Consider the following 18,676-nt stretch of genomic DNA (forward strand, 5'->3'; position numbering starts at 1 on the left):
GGGACAGGAGAGGAAGGCTCTGAACGAACTCAAGCGCGCTTCTTGCGCCTCTATGTATAGTCCCTCTGGTGTATATATCCAAAAGGACCGCCACCTGGAAGGCGCTCCTCCATGAGCCACAATGAAGTTCAACGCACGGCGCATTGCGTCTGCATATGTATCCGGTTTAGTAGTACTCAAGAACCTACTAGACAAGTATATTTCGATATCTAGTGGCGTGCTCGTTCCAGAGCGATCGAGACATAGGCCAGAGAAATGGAAAGGTGGGCCGTCCCAAAGCGTGATAACCAACCAGATCTAGGTAAATAAAGAAAGAGATGGTCAAGTCGAGCCAACAGCTGAGATATATCAGAAGCAAGACGAACCACTCTCGTGTTAAGGCCACCCTTCTCCAATATCTACACACAGACTTTGGAAAGCGTCAGCGACTCTCCGTGGTGTTCAGCTAGGCAGAACTGACCGGCAGCACCGTCAGACAGAAGAGATCAGCGTGACCGCGTCTCCGAACCTCCGTTTGTTTAGATAGGGCAAAGATATGAGAAAGAACTTCGTAGGGAATCCTATCAATAGTCTGTCGACCGTAGCCTAGGTTGAACATTCGAGGATACTGATATTGCTTTGATCGATCTAGCTAGTAGATGAACACAGTCTGGTGGATTGCAGTGCTATGTGGTTACGTACGTGCCTCCTGGCACCAGCGCTTGAACCTCATATATGTGCTACAAGTAATAACTCAAATAAACTTGTGAAATATGGCAAGTCTTGTGTGGGACTATAATTGTCCGGTCACATCACTCGACCTACAATGGACAGTTCCTTCAATCTTGGCCCCTTTCAGTATCGTTAGATAGAAACAGTCAGAAAACCGATGATATATACTCAACTATATATACACTGTATGCGGGCAAAATACTAAACTTACTAAGTTATAGTTGTTTAAGACGCTCATCTTCAGTACATTTGAACTCCCAATGAGCTGAGTAATGGGTATTTTTCAGGCATGAATCCTAAAAGCCATTATAAATTATACACGCTTCTTTTTAGACTAAATCTAAATCAAAAAAAGGAGTACAATCTTTCAGCATCTTTTCCTCCCAGAAGTCACAAACAAGAGCGAAAAGGATTGCAAGCACGGTAGATTAGCTCGAGGACAATGGACTACTGACTCCGTGTGGTGCGAATGGGACAAAGCCAGCTAACCCTTGCTTCGATGGACAATACTTCTAGCATTGGGCTGGCAGCTGAAAATGCATTCAAATGCTCAAGGCTTAGAAGAAAACGTCAGGAATTTGAGCTTTAATTGGGTGAAACTGACTACTTGCAAAAGTTCCAGCAGACATATTACTTAAAGTACTAGCATTACTGCCGAATCTATCCAATTCCTACTGGATACAATTTATAACAATCACTAACCCCCAAATCCCATAATCTCATGTATACGGCGACCAGAATAACAAAAACGCAACTCGACACCCAGTCCATCGAATGCTTCACGGAAATACGACTCTAAAGGCTCGCGCAGCGACCTAGTTACAGATAGCAATACTTCCAATGTTTTCGGTCCTAATCCTACATCGCGCCGCCCGCTGACAAGTGCCTTTAATCCCAGGGGCGAACCACCACTGACAACGAGCCTTTCGAGGCAAGGAAGAGTCCATGATCTTAATTCAAAAATATCATCCCAGGCCCGGTCGAGCAGAACGAGGGTCGTAATGGAGGGATAAGCCGTGAGCACCGTTTCGTAAGTCTGTAGAGATCGTTACTTGATGCGTATTGGACTAGACTCTGTCCAAATAACACATCGAGACCAATCAAATGGGGGAAAAGCGGACTCGGATTAGACACATCAGGACCTTTTGCAAGGTAGTTAACAATGTCCTTGTTCCGCGGTGTCGGATGTTGCAATCGAAAGCGGAGGAACCTCACATTGGGTGCGTCGATCATACGAAATAGACTATGTTCCCAATCTAGACTGTAATGACGAGCTTTGAACAGCAAAGCAAGTGATTGTAGGCTTGGCAAATATATTTTTGGTAAGCTGGCGCCAGTACCTAAGGATGTTTGGCTATTGGAGCCGAGAGACAAGGGAGTAACTTGGAACCTTACATCAATGATAAGATTTCAAGCATCGGGCTCGCAGCCAGTACCGCATTTATATGCTCAAGCTTTGGAAGCGCCGGGTAAAACTCGAATTTAAGGCAGGTCAAACCAACCAGTAGAGGGGATCCCGGACTCGCGAATAGACAAGAGTTGGGAACCCGTTCCAGCGTTGCAACCTTCAATCGAGTAGGCAGAGTATGGAATAAGGGTTTCTGCGACAAGGCGCTTGTTCTTGAGTATATCTCAAGATCTGAATCTTCGGAGCCATGGAACTGGACCTCGAAACGGCGAAGGACAAGAGAGGAACTTCAAGACTTTGGACAAACTCAAGCGCCGCTTCCTGTGCGTCTATGTGTATACCATCTGGCGTATATATCCAAAACGACCGCCACCTGGAAGGCGCTCCTCCACGAGCTACAATAAAGTCCAGCGCGCGGCGCATTGCGTCTGCATATGTATCCAGTTTAGTACTACGCAAGAATCTGTCTGATAGGTATATTTCAATGTCCAGTGGCGTGTTTGTTCCAGAGCGATCCAGACATAGCCCAGAGAAATGAAATGGCGGTCTGTCCGAAAGCGTGACGAGCGACCAGATCTACATAAGTGAACGAAGGGATGGTCAAGTCGAGCCAACGATTGAGACGTATATCAAGTCGACGAACCGCTCTCGTGTTAAGCGCCACCCTTCTCCAATATCGACATACGGACTATGGAAATCGTCAGCGGCATCTTGTTTAGTGCTCCAAGTGGCCAGAACTGACCGGTAGTACTGTCAGACAGAAGAGATCAGCGTGACCTCGTCTCTTGACTTCAGTTTGTTTAGATAGGGTGAAGACGTAAGAAAGAACTTCGTAAGGGATTCTGTCAATAATCTGCCTGCCATAACCTAGTTTGAACATTCGGGGGTGCTGAAATTGGGTAGATGAGTGTGGTCCGGTCAATTGTGCAGCGCTAGGCGGTTACGTGTGCCTCCCAGCACCAGCGCTTGAGCCGCGTGTGAGGCTACAATTGGTAAGTTATAGTATTCAGCCCAAGATAAGCAAGCCCTTCAATCTTTGCCTCCTTTCAGCATTATCGAGCAAAAACAGTCGGAAAACAGTGATATATGCTCAAATGGCTACCAGATAGCCCCAGTATTCAAAGTGTGGCATATAGCCACTATACCAAGTATGGCCGTTTTCTTAACTAAAACGGCTCGATTAGACCTACACCCCTTTTCCTTCTCAATCACAAACCTCGGCATTTTATAATCACCTCCGGAGTGTACCCCACCGAATGTGATCAGCTCATGGGCTACAGTTCGGAGATAATTCCGAAGCTGGCTCCTCCGGTCGTGTGGCGCACCTATCGGGATTCACCCTGATCGCCCAAGAGATCAAATTCGGACCCGGTCCGGTCCCTGAACCGAACCCCAACACATACACACCGCATAACCACCCTCAATTACACAAGAGCTACACCAAGGGACAAGGGAAGAGAAATAAAACAAAAGAAATGAGAATGAACGGAGGTAAATCGGACACAACATGTGAGGAAAAGAGAGATAGAGGAGAGAGAGAATAAACTAATTCGAACAAGAGGTAACAAACACGACTACTACTCGGTACGCACTCAGTCTACGTCCCCGCCCCGCCCTCGCCGTTCGCGCTCGCTCACCTCCCGCCGTCGCTGAACCGCTCTTGGAATCCCAACAGGTCTGGTCAGACTTTCGAGCAGCTGGAGGGTCGACACGGCCGGGACGGATTGCACGTCTGGGAGTTTGACGGGCGCGAGCGAACCGGTAGGCGGGAGAGACGAAATCGCCGACGAACCAGATCCCGATGCGGGGCCGTTTGCAGACTCGTCGTGGACCACGACCTCGGGCTCGGGTTCGGTCTCCCTCATGAGCCGCTCGTTTTCTCGTCGTGCGCGCTCGAGCTCTTCGACTCGCTTGGCCCTGTCGATCGCCTCGGCCTGGGCACGACCGACCCATTCGAGCATGCCGCGCACGCGCTTGCGCATGTCTCCGATCGTTGTGCGTTTACCCGGCCAGCGAATCTTGGCGTTCTTTTCGATGGAGAGGTCGGCGCCTGCGCTCGTTCGGACGGAACGCCACGAGGCAACGGGGTAGGCAACAAATCAGCTAAATGAGAGAGGTGGTCTGGGAGAGACCACGAGGTCGGAAGCGGGGAGGGGGAAGGGGCCCGTTCGGCAGCGGCGGCGGCAGCAGCGCAGCGGCAGCGCCTCTTCTCGTGCCTCCAGACGGATACGGCGCCGAGTCGTTGTTCCCTGGTCGTCGGGAGGATGGAGGGACTTGGCGCCACTGCGATAGGTATATTGATTCGGGTGCTTGGGTTTGCCTGAGGGAAGTGGGGGACGACGATCATGAGTAACGTGACCTGTTAGTCGGAAATGGCATACGCACCATCCACGTCGAGATCCTTTTCCTTGCGTCGCTTGACGGCCCTTCCGCCAGTGACAGACTGATCAGGCTTGGGGGCAGGGGTCGGAACGGATGGAGTGTCGGCCATGGTGGTGGGGGGCCGATCGGAGGTGGTGGAGACGGGAGGAGACAATGTGGTTCGCTTGGGCTTCAATCTGATCACCCCCCAATGGGAGTAACCTCCATCAGGGTCGGTGGGAGGGGAGAGAAGAAAACAAACTCACATATCATCGTCTTCGACATCGCGGGTTCGCTTCCTCTTGCGCTTGGGATTGGTAGACTCTTCGATGTCTGGGTCTTGTTGGATAGATAGAAGGATTGCCTGGGCGGTGGCCTCGTCATAGGCTGCATCACGACTGTTCATTGTGTTCCTGCGTTTGGGAGACTTGGGGGGCTTGGATGTGGCGGTGGGGAGGCGGAGCGAGCGGGGAGAGCAGCGTGGGTGACGACGAGGGGAGAGGCAGGCTTTGCGTACTTTGTCTTCTTGAGGTCACTGTGCACGATGAGCAGAATGAAACACATATGGAACACACGAGGCATACCGTAAGAGACCAGCATGGTTTTCGGGTCTGCACATCTCGCAGTAGTAGTGTTCGGGGCTCTCGTCGACGTTGGCCACGCCCATACAGACCCCGTGCTGCCAGACGGAACACTGCTCGCACTGGATCATAAAGTTGCCAAAGTCCTCTTCGTCTGGGGCAGTCAGCAGGGGAGAGCAAAGTATGTAATACGCACCACTGCCGCACACACAGCGAGTGACACTGCCTTCCTCGTCGTCGTCGTGGTTGGTGTAGGACACGGGCATGGGCACGTCCTCTGCCGTCTTCTTGGTCTTGCCCACCACATCCTTTGGCCGCTTGTTCCCACGCGCCTTGTTCTCCTCCACTCCCTCGTCCCCATCGTCCTGTCGTCGCCGGTTCGCCATCGCTGTCTGTCCTGTCGTTGTCGCCGCAGTCGTCGTTGTCGTCGTTGTCCCAGGCGTGTCGTTGTCGGAGACGGCACGGAACAGGCGAGTGCGATGACTTGGTCGATGCAGATGCAGATGCAGAGTGCGGCCCTTTGCTCTTGCCTCCTCGTCGCTCGCGCGTGCTCATCCGGTTCGATCCTATCGTGGATCCCCTCTGCGCAAACAGACGTCGCTCTTGCTAGGCCTTTGCATTTCTCCCCTGGGCATCGCCACCCTTGCTAAGCGCCCTCAGGGTTCACTCTCGATCGTTTTGTGGCTTGCAATATTAATCTTCCATTTCGCCCAGACCGAAGAGAGAGAGAAAAAAACAACAACTATGAACACAGTGAAAAATATACATGATACAATAGTCTAGGATGTAAACAGTCGCATAATGAGGTACATTGTCGATCCAGTAAAGCGCTGAATTCCTATCAGTACGTGCTTGTGTCTCGTATGGCTTCATAACTCACCACTATACTCGTAATCGCCACAAACGCCAGGATAAACACCATATACGCCCGTGTCTTGCTCAGATTCCCCTCACTCCCCATCGCCTGCGTAAATGTCGAGCTCGGGTTCCCACCTGACAAGATCCCAGCAGCCAACACACCCTGCAACACAACTTCAGCCACCCTGAAACAGCCTCTCAATTTCCCCAGACACTCACGTTTGACAACACCCACGCCAACAACACGTTCGTTCGCACAGAGGCATAATAGTCCTTGGCCGCCTGCTCCTTTTCCGCATCCGTCGACCCCTCCTTTCGAGTCACCGGTGGCTTTCGAACCTTGAGCCGATGCAATGCATCCATGTACGCGCTGTTCCTGTCTGCCGGTGCTTCAGCCAACTCGACCTCGACAATCTTGTTGTCTTTTGTCGCCTGTACCGTCCCCAAGTCCAGTTGCTCGTGTCCCGTTTCTTTCGTTCCCCATGAAATCTGGTCGACGGATCAGTACGAGCTGTGGAAATAATTAACTAAACACTCACGTCGTCCAAATTAGCAAACGCAAACGTATTCAACAAGTTAATATACAACGGCGCCATCAAGAAATAAGGGATAGCGCTCGTGAACAAGTGCCAGGGATCAAACGCCAATAGACTTGACAAGAAATACACTCCGTACGTCACCAGGAGCGAGAGCAGCATTTGGCCATTGAGCCGTGAGGGTTGAGCGACGCTCGGTATGTGCACAGCGCACCGCATATGATTAGGTATACCGCCAGAATCGCAAACAGAATCGCCGGGACTTTGTACTTCCACGGCACCGCGCGGGGCTTGTTGCCCATTGATATCAAAAATGTCGTCACGATGATCGCTCCGTACCCATACTACGAAACGTCAGTCGATATGGCTTGCTCGAGTCACGGGATCATACCTGCATAACCAAGTTTACGTACTTGATCCCATTAATCTTAAACGCAGGATCTTCGAGGGACGACGTCAAGATCACGAAAAAGATATAAAAATTGCCCTGGTCGCTCCTCAGTTTCTGACCAACAACCCGGTGCAACAAACTCACAATCGCAAACCACGAAATAACCAAACCAATCGTGTTGTATACAGTTTCCACTAGCAGAGTCATCTTCCTTATACTCCCATGGCCCGATTGCATAACCTGGCGAACGTGTGCGATAGAGTATACGGCTACGGTTGATACGTAAGTTTGAGCAAAGGGCCTTATCGTATGAATTTACCGGCAAAGAAAGACCCGTTCAGCCATCGCCTGCGCTGGCTGATAAATTCTGCCAATGTATCTGGTACATCCGTCTCGCCAATCGCACTCTTGACATAACGCAGTACCCTGTCGAATAATCAATCCCAGTCTGGCTAAATTAATATAGAACAAACCCACCAGTCTGAGTTCTTCTTTGCGATGAGCTCGAAGCACAAGATACGCTATCACATATCATCAGGCAATACCGCCCCGACAAAAACTAGCCCACTCACATCCTCAGCCAGGTACATATTCGACGTAAAGATGTCTTGTGTTCGACCATTCAGTACCTCCCCCTTGAAGTACGAGGCTAGTGGACCTTCTCCATTCTTGTCGTTCAGTAGAGCGATGTACCGATACGCCGAAAACGCCCCAGGAAGCACAGAAATGTACCCAAACATGGATTCTGTGGGCTTGTCTAATATATTACTGATCTACATGTACATCAGCACCTAACCGCCGCATGAATGTTTTAACAAACGTACCTTGTACTCAAAGTTTTGCGCCGCAACTGAATGTGAAAGATTTAACTCTGCTTCGCTCGTCAGAATGTCAAACATACCAAGCGGGTTTAATAACGCTTTCCATCGCTTCCCTTTGTATGCTGCGATTTCTCCACACGCCCCACCGACATTCGAGCTTACATCAAAGGTCTTCCACAAGTGGTACAAGCTTTTTGTTCCGGGTCGCGTTCCAACATCGATTAGTATGCACACATTCGGCTATTAAACTAGAATGAGCACATCACACAGATATATGCGTCGCGAAACATACCTGTAGTAGAGGAGCAAACGCGTTGAAAAACCATCGATGGCTGTTGATCTTCTTCTTATTCTTTTCTTTCAAACAGAATAGAATTTGCGTGGGCACAATCCCTGGACCACCTTTCTTGGCCGGGTCAGGATATTTAAAGTGCATGTCTGGGTCCAACGCTACGGATGTGGTGTACTCGAACAGATGGGCGGTCACTTCCTTGTCGGCGACAATATTTTTCATATGGCCACCTAGCTTCAGGCTAAGTTGTTTGTACCCTTTGAATAATCATATGGCACTGACCTTCTCCTTGGTAGACTCCCAAAGCTGATAAACAATCCAACACTCGGGATGAACGTGTTTTCGACCATCGGCAATAATGCATACAACTACCTTTTTCCATGAATCAGGTCCCCAGGTCATACTTGATCGTCGGGAGCATAGATGCGAGATGTTCTTCATGACTCCGTACAGAGTTCGGCAAAATAGAACCTCGTCTTCGTTATACATCGTAATGGCGATAAAAAGTTCGGTAGATCGGCCGTACAGGTTTTGCCGTAATGAATATTGGCTCGACTCAAAGTCATCTGGGTCGCACGTCACGGCTGTGTACCTAGAGTTGAATGGTTAAATCTGGCTACGAGGCGAACATGCAAAAAGAGTACCTGGTTGTCATCATCTCTTCGGTTCCTCGTTTGGGTAATACCAATCGATCTGGAATGGGTAACTCTATAACTAAATGTCCTGCAGTCAACGGTACACGTTTTTTCGTCTTGTGTCTTCGCATCATTCGTCCTTCTGGGGCAGGCCCACTTGATTCGACCTGTTAGCGCCAGTTCAACTAATGCATATACAACTTACAAATGTGTGTGTCGGATGGGTGTGCCAAATCATCGTAATGGTGTTTCAAAGATACCATTTCTCCAGTCTCCTCGTCACTATCGTATTTTTTACCGATGTCCCCAATGAAACGTCGAAAGGGTTGTCTTTATCGATCGGGATGTGCTCAACTCCTCCTTTCGAGTTGAAGTTTAATCCACGAACTTGTTTGTATCCATAATTTGATTGCCCGGTTTTTTGTTGCTCTTGAGCCATATCTTGATCAAACTTTAGGACTGTAGCGTCGGGCACCATGTCATATTCCATCGAGTCGTTTCCTTTGAATGATGTTGGAGAGGCGCTGCGTGATCTGGTGTTGTATGACGAGCGGCTGTGTCGGCCATAGGCCTCGCGTGAGCTGGCGATGGGTACATCGAATATCCGCCATTTGGCCGTTCAGGGGTAGTTCGTGAACGGACATTTGAGGGGGATGAGTATATAGAAGTTGAATAGCCCATGGGTTGCTGTTGAGGTACAGGCAAAGAGCCCCCAGTAGTCTGCTGATAGTTATGTGCCGCAACTGGATACTGTTGGGAATAGGAAGCTCCAGTGTGCTGAACCGACTGTGTAAAGCCAGTGTTCTGATAAGACGGCGTCTGTCCAAAAGTTGTGCCAGTGTGTTGCCACGATTCTGTCTGGTCGGTGTCGACTGCTGCCAGGATGCAGATTGATCGGTGCCCGTATGTTGCAGTTGAGTAAACCCTGTCGGTTGTTGGCTCAAAGAGGGTTGAGAAACGAACGAGGGTCCGGTTGGGAATGGCACTTGATCCTAATATATTAGTTTTTGTATTACAACGAATAATATGGGAACAACACACCATGATACCCTGCTGGATACTGTTGTGGTAGCTGTTGCTGCTGAGAGTAGTCCTCTTGGCCCCAAGCAGGCTGGGCAGGATACGAAGGTTCCACGCTCTGCATGACTTGGTCAAATGCGCCAACACTTTGGGGGTGGTCAACCACCACAGTCGACCCAGATCTTGCACTCGAGGACGCTTTGCTAGATTGTCTCTCTGGCCTCTCAGATATAGGAGACAGAACCGCTCGATCCTCTTCAGAAAATCGCATCATTCCAGTAGCAGGGAAGCTCGGTAGCGCTGAAAGTTGATCGTGCCCAGTCGTGTCCCGAAGTCCAAAGCGGCGACGAGGCTCAGGAGTTACGGGTGCATCCTCAAGTGTATATCGTTGGACCCCCTCCTCAGGTTCCTCGGATGTGAACAGGGGCTCGGTGTCGTGACTTTCGTCATATAGGGGTGGTATTGGTTTCCGGCGAGAAAAGTGTTCATCCATACGGGTCTAGACAACAATTAGTTGCGGGTACGAATCAAGATTTACAAGGCTTGTGGGTCTTAGATTAGTCCAAATACAGTGAAATAAGCTCGAAATAGTAGTCAGAAACCCGGATATTAGACCTTGAAGGGAGAACGAAGTTACCAATCAGCCACGCGAAAACAAGGGTCGCGTTTCTTAGGTAAGTGTGTCGTGATGCTCACGTGACGTTAGTAGTATCTATGTGATAGTTATGCCTTGATAGCTATGGACATTGCTTGCCCTACTGTGCTCAGAAATGCTAGCAGCAATATGTTTTCAATCGTTCTGGTATCAGAGGAACAAAATAATTTATTACTTGAAGGATTTTCATGCCTCAATACAAGTAAGCCATTTTCTTGATCCACGCGGATCGGTAGCGCTATTGTTGTCGTAGCTAATGCATATGTTCTGATACTCACAAGTACTCGCCTTTGAGGCGGCTTACTTAGTCCCAATACACTAATCCTTTCCGAATTATAAACCCCCCCGCCATGAAGTCGGCAATGCATATATGCAGCCTGGCGACTTCAACCAAGCATCCGCGCAACTGAATCCCAGTTGCCTAGGCAAAGGAATGATTTTCCGACCTAGCACGCAAAATCTGCTCCCGTGAACACGAGTTGGTGGCGAAGGCCGCGGGGAGTCGAAGGAACGTAGGAGTCCCGTCTGCATATGCATATTGGTTGTCAAAGGGCGGACGTTCGAGACCAGTCTCGTCTAAGAGACGGAGAAGATTCCACAAACCAAACAAGGGAAGAGGGATCTTGGCTGCTCACCGATATGCGGACAGGGCGCAAAGAGTAAAGGAGCGAAGAAGGATGAGCTAAGCCTATTTGGCGTCTTTTATTTGGCCAAGTATGTCTAGACCAAATGATCCACTGCTAGAACTATTGTCGCCTTTTGTATATATGCTAGGTCATATGCGCCCCTCCACTCAGGCCTCTCGTCATCCACACACTCTAACGCTTGCTGCCTGGTCCAGCAGCTAAATTCATTCTTTAACCAACTGCCTACTCTATCTAAACGTTTTGGGTCTGGTATCCTTACAAACTTCACAACCCTCTCGCAACCGTTCGAGTTCCAAGAGCCAAGCATCTAAATTAGTACACTATAATGACCCAATTCTTCCAAACTCCCTCAAATGCCGGCAATGCGTTTGCGCTTTACGGTGCGGCACAATCACCCCGCGATACTCATTCGGACATTCGTTCTTTGATGCGTTCAAACGGCTCCAATCCTCATGCCACTTCTTCGCGCGACAGCTCAGCAGTCTCCATCTCGAGCTCCTCATCCTCTCAAAAATGCAAATCTCTGAAGGGGCTGAAGAACGTCTTCTCTTAGGCGAGCCACCAGTGGCATCAGGGACCAAATAAAACATGACGACGGCGCCGGATAATGAGCGTATCCATTCATTAACTTCGTAACGGACTATCATGAATCTATCATGTTATAATATTCGTAGCTTTAATCTTGTACAACATTTTGCTTCGCACTCTCATGCGTCAAAGTTCCAATGTTTGTGGTCGTTCTATTGTCCCTTGCATCCCCTGTATTTTTGTCCAAGTGACCTGAACTTTACCAAATACAAACATAGATCTTATTTGAATTTCATATCCAAGAACTACGGGTTTGTACGAATGCCAAGTTCCCATTTCTTCATCTCAATGATACTCAAAACAACAGTGCACTTGAATAGTGCAAAGCTAGTCTTGTATCGAATCATTTAAGCTCTAGTTCTCAAACCAAGCTTCAGGCAAAAGATATTCCCATAGTGACCCCGGTTCGTATCCTTCTGAGTAGTAATAGGACAGTATGTGCTCGTTGAATCGGTCGGACTGCCCTTCGCTTGGGTCTTGCATGAGGGCGACGTGAAGGCGATCGAGATGATTCCCGAGACAATTCTCGAACGATCGTCGGTCTCCCTGTCCGAACTGTCCTATCTGGGTCTTCCTCTGCCACCAACGACAGCGATGCGACACTATGATGGAGCGATACCCAGGTGTCGTCTCCTGATTCATCACCTTCATGTTCGTAGCCTGCTTCAGAATTGCTTCGAGCACGGAATCCAGGAACAGCAACCCTCACGGAGGTGGGACTTCGTCGACTGAGGCGATGGAGAAAGCTCAGTACGGTCATCATCTTGGATGGACTCGTTATCCCCATCGGCAAGAGATTCAGCCTCGGAAGCATCAGTAGCAAAGGTGCTAAATCCGGTGGCAGAGGATGTGTCCCAGTCGGTGGTTGGAGGAGTAGCGAGTCATTCGGTCGGGTCGAGTCGGTTAGGGCGAAGTAAATGCGTCAGGCGGGTCCCATCTGGCTCTTCTTTGCCTAATTAAAGACTCATTAGTTAGTCCCCTTAACTAGAAAACTTGACCTACTAAACGACACAATACCATACCAGCGGGCAGCACAGTGAACAATATACCGAGCAAAGGAGTCTTGGTCCACATCCCAAACCAGTTCCGTTGGTGAGCGTCTGACCTCGCGGATCCCGCTCACAATCACGTAATCATCGACGTCAGATGGCTTTCCCGGTTCGGCGAGCCATTCACAAAGTTCAGCTTCGATCGCATGCACGAGGGGTTCTGCCTGTCCCCTGCGTCTGCGAAGGACTCGCCTTGCACCCCGTAGAGAATGCGAGAATTTACCCGCAAATGTAGATGTAGGGTCCGATGCGGGAGCAACGGCAGATGGAGCAGAGCTCACACGAGGTAGGTAAGGAGGTAGAGGTGCGGGGAACGTAGGTTGTGCTCGCGCTACGGGAATGGCGAAGTCCCGCTTGGTTGGCTGGACAATATGTGGATTAAAGCTAAACTTGCCTAAGAATAGGGCGTCAAATTTATTTCAAGCGTGTGAATGGACCACTTACTGTTCTCTAACCTGCGAATACGCCGTTTGCCGTCCTTGTCGCGGGGGTCTTTCTTCTTTGTCGATGAAATTTCACCCGCAGCTTGCCGTTGGGCAACAGAATGTGCATTCAGGTGTGCAAAGTTAGGATTGCGAAGAATGGCAGGAAACGACAGTGCTACAGGTTCGTCCCTCACCGCGACCTGGGGTTGGATTGAATGTTCCACACCAGTGGCTGGATTGTCGGAGACTTTATCAGTCATATCGAGAGCGTAAGCTGTGCGTCAAGTAAGAAATAACAGGCTCCGCGTGACAAGGTCCGTAGATAGCCTTGAAAAGTTGGAAAATTCTTTGGAAGGTCGTCGTTTGTAGTGGCTGAGGGGCCACCTTGCGATTGGGAGTCATTTGCTGGGGTATCGGTACCGTGAGATATTATATAAGCAGTACACATCGGCGGTAAATTACAATACAGAACCCTTCTCCCTCCCAGAAAATAAATGATAAAAAGGATTAAAGGCCAATATAGGGTATCATTCAAGCCAGAACGAATATGCATCTTTAGTAACCTCTAGCCAGCTTTCCCACGTCCACTGGTATTTACGAGGAAGATTAACCGTCACTGAAGGTTGAAATCCTCCCAAGTACGACTGGTGAGCAGTTGTAGCGGGCCGCACAGTGCTGGCTTCCGAGCCATCCAAATGAACTTTGCTTGTCCGCCTAGGATTGGAAGTTGAAAGGGTAGAACGCCTGTTCTTCTCTTCTTTCTGCTGCCCTTCGGAAGTACGTGTTCCATGCCGAACGGTAGACTGAGGTTCCTGTGCCATTCCTGTGCTATTTCCATCTCTGTTCGACGTGCGCAATTGCTTCGAAGATCCAGGTGCAGATACAGCGCGTTGTCCCCTAATAATACGCTTTGATTGAATTATGCCGCCAGTCTTTGAGACTAAAGTAACCGGTTTGTTTGCTAGTCGCATATTCTTGTAAGGTATAACCTTGGAGTTAACTAATGGTGCCAAGGAATCTTCATCAGCATCAGCAAACTGTGAGGCTGTGATATGAGGGTGTTCGGAAGCAGGGGCACATTCAGGTATCCGGGAAGAGGAGTGGAGGTGAGGCTGCAGGATGCGTAGCCCGCTCCTAGCCTGAGAAATCCGCCGCGACTGTAGATTATCCAAGCTTTGTACGTCAGCGGCGCGCAAATAGCTTGTCGAAGTTGGTCCGGTCTGGCTCGAGGCAGATGTGTTGTTCATCCAGCTAGGATTGGCCCAAGCATCATGGTTGTGAGGAATTACACCACCCGAGCCATTGTCGAAGGTTGTCGGCTTTGTCATATTTGGTGACACCACAGCTGTATTTGTCAGGGTTCCTTGAGCAACTTTAAGTTGGTGTGGCGCATTCTTGCTTTGAGAATCCAGACGTTGTCGCTTGTTCTCAGTGGCCGGTCTCCTACCAACAGATGCTGCTGATTCCGGTGAAAGTCCAGCGTTCAGGGTATCGTCAGCTTGTGACTGAGATAGCCGGCGTTTTCTTGATGTGTGCTTATCAATAGGCCTGGTTCCAAACGGTTCCTCTTGTTGCTCATTTGGACTGTCCTTCGAGGTGCGTTGGAGAATTGCATCGCGCGGGTGAGATAAGGCTGGAGTGGGAGATACTGGTTCATTGGTCCGGCGACTCAGCACTGATTCCAAGTTCTGCATGAGACTCTTCTGCCCCTTTGAATGTTCTGGCGGGGGTGAAGGAAGAGAGGCAGCTGCACCGTGCTGAGATTCGCCTCGTCCTGAGCTCGTTTGGTGCTTTGCGTTACTGGGCACCTGTCCAAGATGCTGAGAGCTCGCTGCTTCTTGATCGGCCGCGTTCAAAATAAGTTGGGTTGACGAAAATAGAGCTGGGCTATGCGGCCGCTTGCCCTTAGTGGGACTATTTCTAGTCTCTTCTGGAGAATGTAAACCATCGTGTTCTGAAGATAGCTCATCTTCACAATCCCATGGAGAGGAATATCGGACTTGGGCGATGCGCTGACTCAAGTCTGGAGGGTCAGAATCCGGGACAAGTACAGTGGGGAGTCTTCTTTGATTACTCGATACAAACTTGGTAACACGCTATGCTCAGTACCTGTTGGCCTCCGAATGAAAGTTCACTTACAGGATCTGCCTGGGACAACAGTTCTTCTATGATTGCGTCGTCTGCCTCAAGTGATTGCGCCCGGTCCTCAACTGCTATACAAGCCTCCTGGTGGCTCTCGTCGGCATGCTGGTCACTGGGCCGGGGTGTGGGCATTTGCCCGGTTCTATCCGTCCGGTTTGAAGTTTGTCGAGACCGAATGGGAACGTCTTGTTCAGAGCCAGAATCCTCATTGCTCTCAGCATCACTGGAATGTTTGACCGATCCGTGTGCCGGTTCAATGACCAACTGTGACGCCGTTGTTTGATTGCGTGTGGGATGCGCGTCGATAGGCGTGGATGATACTACTTGGCTGGAACGAATGACTTGGCTAGAGCGAACAATAGACGTAGGCAGGCCACTGGATCGATCGGGAATTGATGAGCTACTACTCATATTCATTGCTATTCGCAATCCAACGCGAGTGAACACAACAATTCACACCACTCCGAAGAAATATGCCTTACGATCATATGGATTGGTGGGCGTAGCCATCTTGATCCGCTCTGTTTAGAATCAACCCATCTTGGGGTCAATTGAAAAGTTGTCGCTTTCAACTTAAACTCACCCAGAATAACCTCAAACGCCATTTTTTGCTCAGAAGTAGGTTCAAACCCACCGGAGTGAGGTATGTAGTCCACCCCATGGCACTTGGGACGTTTCTACAAGGATTGATGAGCTGATAGCTGCGGTACGCGAGCCATACATGGCAACACTTACCCCAAACCAACTTTCTTGCCACTCACGCTTGGCAGCTAGGTTCCCAATCGAGGGCTGCGGAGTAACTGACTGCGCGGATGTTTTGATCGGAGCCTTGGAGGATCTCTTACTCGCATTGGTTGCATTTGAACGCCTCGAATTCGCTTTAGAGGCGCGGCTCGAATCCCTCAAAAACTTCTCTTCGGCTTGTATCCTAGTCCTGGATCCAAAAAATTAGTACAAGCAGGATCTTAAATGACTGAAGAGGCTTACAAGGTTTGCCCCCCTGTTCTTAAACCCGCTATCCACTTGTCAAACGCATGAGGTGTTCGAAGTGCCACTGCACGAGTTGCCATAGGAGCTCCTTCGCCTCCGCCTGATATGTATTGAAGTTCCACAATATCGAGAAATATCTGTTTCATATGGGATGGTTTCATTTGATTTCCAACTGGGTGACCACGAAATCGAACGATACTGCAGCCTTGAGTGTAAAAAATCCACGTCGGTAGTATGTTAAAGCGCGCTTGTATTCACTAATAGGGGCTTAAAATCGGTAAATTCGTAGTTCCATTGATTCAACTTACTCTTCGAGCCTGTTCGTCGCCTCGTTTGCGATACGAACTGGTATGATGTATTCGCTGTCAGTGATCTCAGCCCATAGCGGCGTATCACGATCCCTTGGTTGCCTCCCATCCTTGGTATCCTCTCGAAAAGTCAAAAACTAGTGCAGGGTTAGTAAATACTGATAGGCCGAAAGTGTCGTGAACGGACCTTGATAATCTGAGCCCGGCCCTGTAGCTGAGCTGGAGATGGAAGTTCATGTGCGTGATCTACCAGTATCTCGACTACCGAAGCTTCGATCCATGGCTTTCCTATGGATTCAGACATAGCTCTTCAACTGAATCCACATGAAACTCTTGCCCAGCAATAAGAGCGGATAAAGTTGTATATTGAAGTTGAGAGCACAGATGCCGGTGTAAACATCCAGGCTCACGTGATGGTTCGCACGGCAAGCGCCAAATCGTTAAGAGACCCATGACGTGCTTAGATCTAATCCTAGTTATTCCGAATTGTATTCGGATTTCTACATTTACTATAAAATCTAGATCGGACCCAGTCCGAAAGCCGCGCCGAGCGTCGACCGACTTCTGTGACCACCCCCTTGACCCCCTATTGTCTGAATATGTTATCGCGCATCACGCACTCCACCAGACTAGCCCGTTCCTTCACGTCTGCCCCTGTCCATGGTTTTGTAGGAGCGATCGGGAACACGCCATTGGTGGGTGGAATCGTGTTTGATAGCGGCGCATGAGCCATAATATTATTATCTAGATTCGCCTCAATAAACTCTCTGAAGAAACTGGATGTGAGGTCCTCGGCAAGGCTGAGTTTCAAAACCCGGGTGGAAGTGTAAAAGATCGCGCTGCATTATATGTAATTAAAGACGCTGAGGAATCCGGGAGGTACGTATTGGCGCTCCTGATTGCACTCTCAAACACGACTAATAATATGCGCTGCAGGCTCAAACCGGGCGGTACCGTCGTAGAGGGCACTGCCGGTAACACCGGTATCGGCCTCGCTCATGTCTGTCGCTCAAAGGGCTACAACTGCGTGATTTACATGCCGAATACTCAGGTTAGTGGCTGCTAGGTTGCTTGGTTACTCTAATGTGAAACTTTTGTCCGCATCTAGAGTCAGGAAAAGATTGATCTATTGAAAATGCTTGGTGCAGACGTTCGGCCAGTTCCTGCAGTCGCCTACGAAAATCCCAAGAATTACAACCATCAGGCAAAAGAATATGCAGAGGCCACGCCAGGCGCTGTATGGACGAACCAATTCGATAACGTTGCAAATGCGCGCGCTCACTACGAGACTACTGGCCCCGAAATCTGGAGGCAGACTGGTGGAAAGGTATACCCGTACCACGATGTGATGAAGAAGTCTAAATCGTGTTTAATGAGCGCAGGTCGATGCTTTTATTTGCGCCACTGGTACAGGGGGTACCCTCTCGGGAACCGCACGGTTCTTTAGGGAACTGCACGAAAAAGGGGAGAAAAAGGTGGAATCCTGGCTTGCAGACCCACCTGGCAGTGTTCTGTACAGCTACGTTTCTAGTGGGGGCAAGCTGAAGGAACGAGAGGGCGGCTCAATCACTGAAGGCAAGTTTCATATTGTCTGCGTCCGATCGAAGTATCTTATTAACACCAATCAGGCATTGGCCAAGGCCGAATCACGGATAACCTTGCACCGGAAGTATCGAAATTGTCTGGTGCACTGCATATACCCGATGAAATGACCATCGCGATGGTCTACCGTATGCTGGACGAGGAAGGTATCTACATTGGTGCGAGTTCGAGTTTGAACGTAGCTGCTGCGCGAGAGCTTGCCCTGAAGAAAGGACCGGGTAAGTGAGCTCCTAGACAGGGGTGTGTTCCGGGGAAATAGCTAATAAGTGGTATTTTACGTCGTAGGCAAAACAATTGTCACTATCCTGTGCGATGGTGCATACAGGTGAGCTCATAATTTTGACCACTCGGCAGCTTACCAATCGGTTTCTCCCGAACAATGGTATTCAGATATCAAACACGACTGTTCTCCCGAAAGTGGCTGGAGTCCAAGGGATTGGTTAAGGCGATACCAGACAATCTACAGAAGTATATAGTGCTTGATTGACGAGAGTTACTAGTGTTTCGGTTATGAAATTCAAGAATGTATAGCACGGTTGTTATTCAAACGCGTTGGGTGGAGCGTGATGGGATTTGTTGACGCGCTGTGGGTAACGTAGATAACGCGGTTCACGCGTTCAAGAAGACCAGCGTGTTTTTCAACAAGCACTACGCCG

The 18,676-nt window shown here is 49.5% G+C and overlaps 5 protein-coding genes across 5 annotated transcripts; 1 reads left to right on the forward strand and 4 right to left on the reverse strand.

The window, feature by feature from the left end:
- Nucleotides 1-3,711: 3,711 nt before the first annotated feature.
- Nucleotides 3,712-10,107, reverse strand: RhiXN_06355 (chitin synthase; the record flags this gene model as incomplete). The annotated part of the gene is made up of 23 exons (XM_043326171.1): nucleotides 3,712-4,146; nucleotides 4,255-4,439; nucleotides 4,505-4,677; nucleotides 4,747-4,893; nucleotides 4,998-5,015; nucleotides 5,065-5,215; nucleotides 5,273-5,544; nucleotides 5,967-6,082; nucleotides 6,139-6,408; nucleotides 6,459-6,648; nucleotides 6,705-6,799; nucleotides 6,847-6,942; nucleotides 6,991-7,115; nucleotides 7,166-7,272; nucleotides 7,324-7,367; nucleotides 7,419-7,619; nucleotides 7,671-7,907; nucleotides 7,960-8,193; nucleotides 8,242-8,551; nucleotides 8,604-8,761; nucleotides 8,893-9,127; nucleotides 9,190-9,586; nucleotides 9,636-10,107. 23 exons carry the CDS (start codon nucleotides 10,105-10,107, stop codon nucleotides 3,712-3,714), a joined length of 4,668 nt encoding a protein of 1,555 aa, XP_043181603.1.
- Nucleotides 10,108-11,877: 1,770 nt separating this feature from the next.
- RhiXN_06356 (uncharacterized protein) lies at nucleotides 11,878-12,267 on the reverse strand (the record flags this gene model as incomplete). The annotated part of the gene is made up of 1 exon (XM_043326172.1): nucleotides 11,878-12,267. The coding sequence occupies one exon, from the start codon at nucleotides 12,265-12,267 to the stop codon at nucleotides 11,878-11,880; it is 390 nt and encodes a 129-aa protein (XP_043181604.1).
- A 118-nt stretch (nucleotides 12,268-12,385) lies between these two features.
- On the reverse strand, nucleotides 12,386-13,238 carry RhiXN_06357 (uncharacterized protein; the record flags this gene model as incomplete). Its single annotated transcript, XM_043326173.1, has 3 exons — nucleotides 12,386-12,456; nucleotides 12,507-12,947; nucleotides 12,998-13,238. The coding sequence occupies 3 exons, from the start codon at nucleotides 13,236-13,238 to the stop codon at nucleotides 12,386-12,388; spliced, it is 753 nt and encodes a 250-aa protein (XP_043181605.1).
- Nucleotides 13,239-13,505: 267 nt separating this feature from the next.
- Nucleotides 13,506-16,722, reverse strand: RhiXN_06358 (uncharacterized protein; the record flags this gene model as incomplete). Its single annotated transcript, XM_043326174.1, has 9 exons — nucleotides 13,506-15,074; nucleotides 15,118-15,539; nucleotides 15,603-15,641; nucleotides 15,704-15,797; nucleotides 15,856-16,054; nucleotides 16,108-16,247; nucleotides 16,310-16,367; nucleotides 16,419-16,555; nucleotides 16,606-16,722. 9 exons carry the CDS (start codon nucleotides 16,720-16,722, stop codon nucleotides 13,506-13,508), a joined length of 2,775 nt encoding a protein of 924 aa, XP_043181606.1.
- Nucleotides 16,723-17,017: 295 nt separating this feature from the next.
- On the forward strand, nucleotides 17,018-18,349 carry RhiXN_06359 (cysteine synthase; the record flags this gene model as incomplete). The annotated part of the gene is made up of 7 exons (XM_043326175.1): nucleotides 17,018-17,113; nucleotides 17,167-17,297; nucleotides 17,355-17,469; nucleotides 17,527-17,745; nucleotides 17,801-17,948; nucleotides 18,047-18,238; nucleotides 18,306-18,349. The coding sequence occupies 7 exons, from the start codon at nucleotides 17,018-17,020 to the stop codon at nucleotides 18,347-18,349; spliced, it is 945 nt and encodes a 314-aa protein (XP_043181607.1).
- Between the last annotated feature and the right edge of the window lie 327 nt (nucleotides 18,350-18,676).

This window comes from Rhizoctonia solani, chromosome 7 (genome assembly GCF_016906535.1).
Source record: "Rhizoctonia solani chromosome 7, complete sequence".
NCBI classification, from domain to species: domain Eukaryota; kingdom Fungi; phylum Basidiomycota; class Agaricomycetes; order Cantharellales; family Ceratobasidiaceae; genus Rhizoctonia; species Rhizoctonia solani.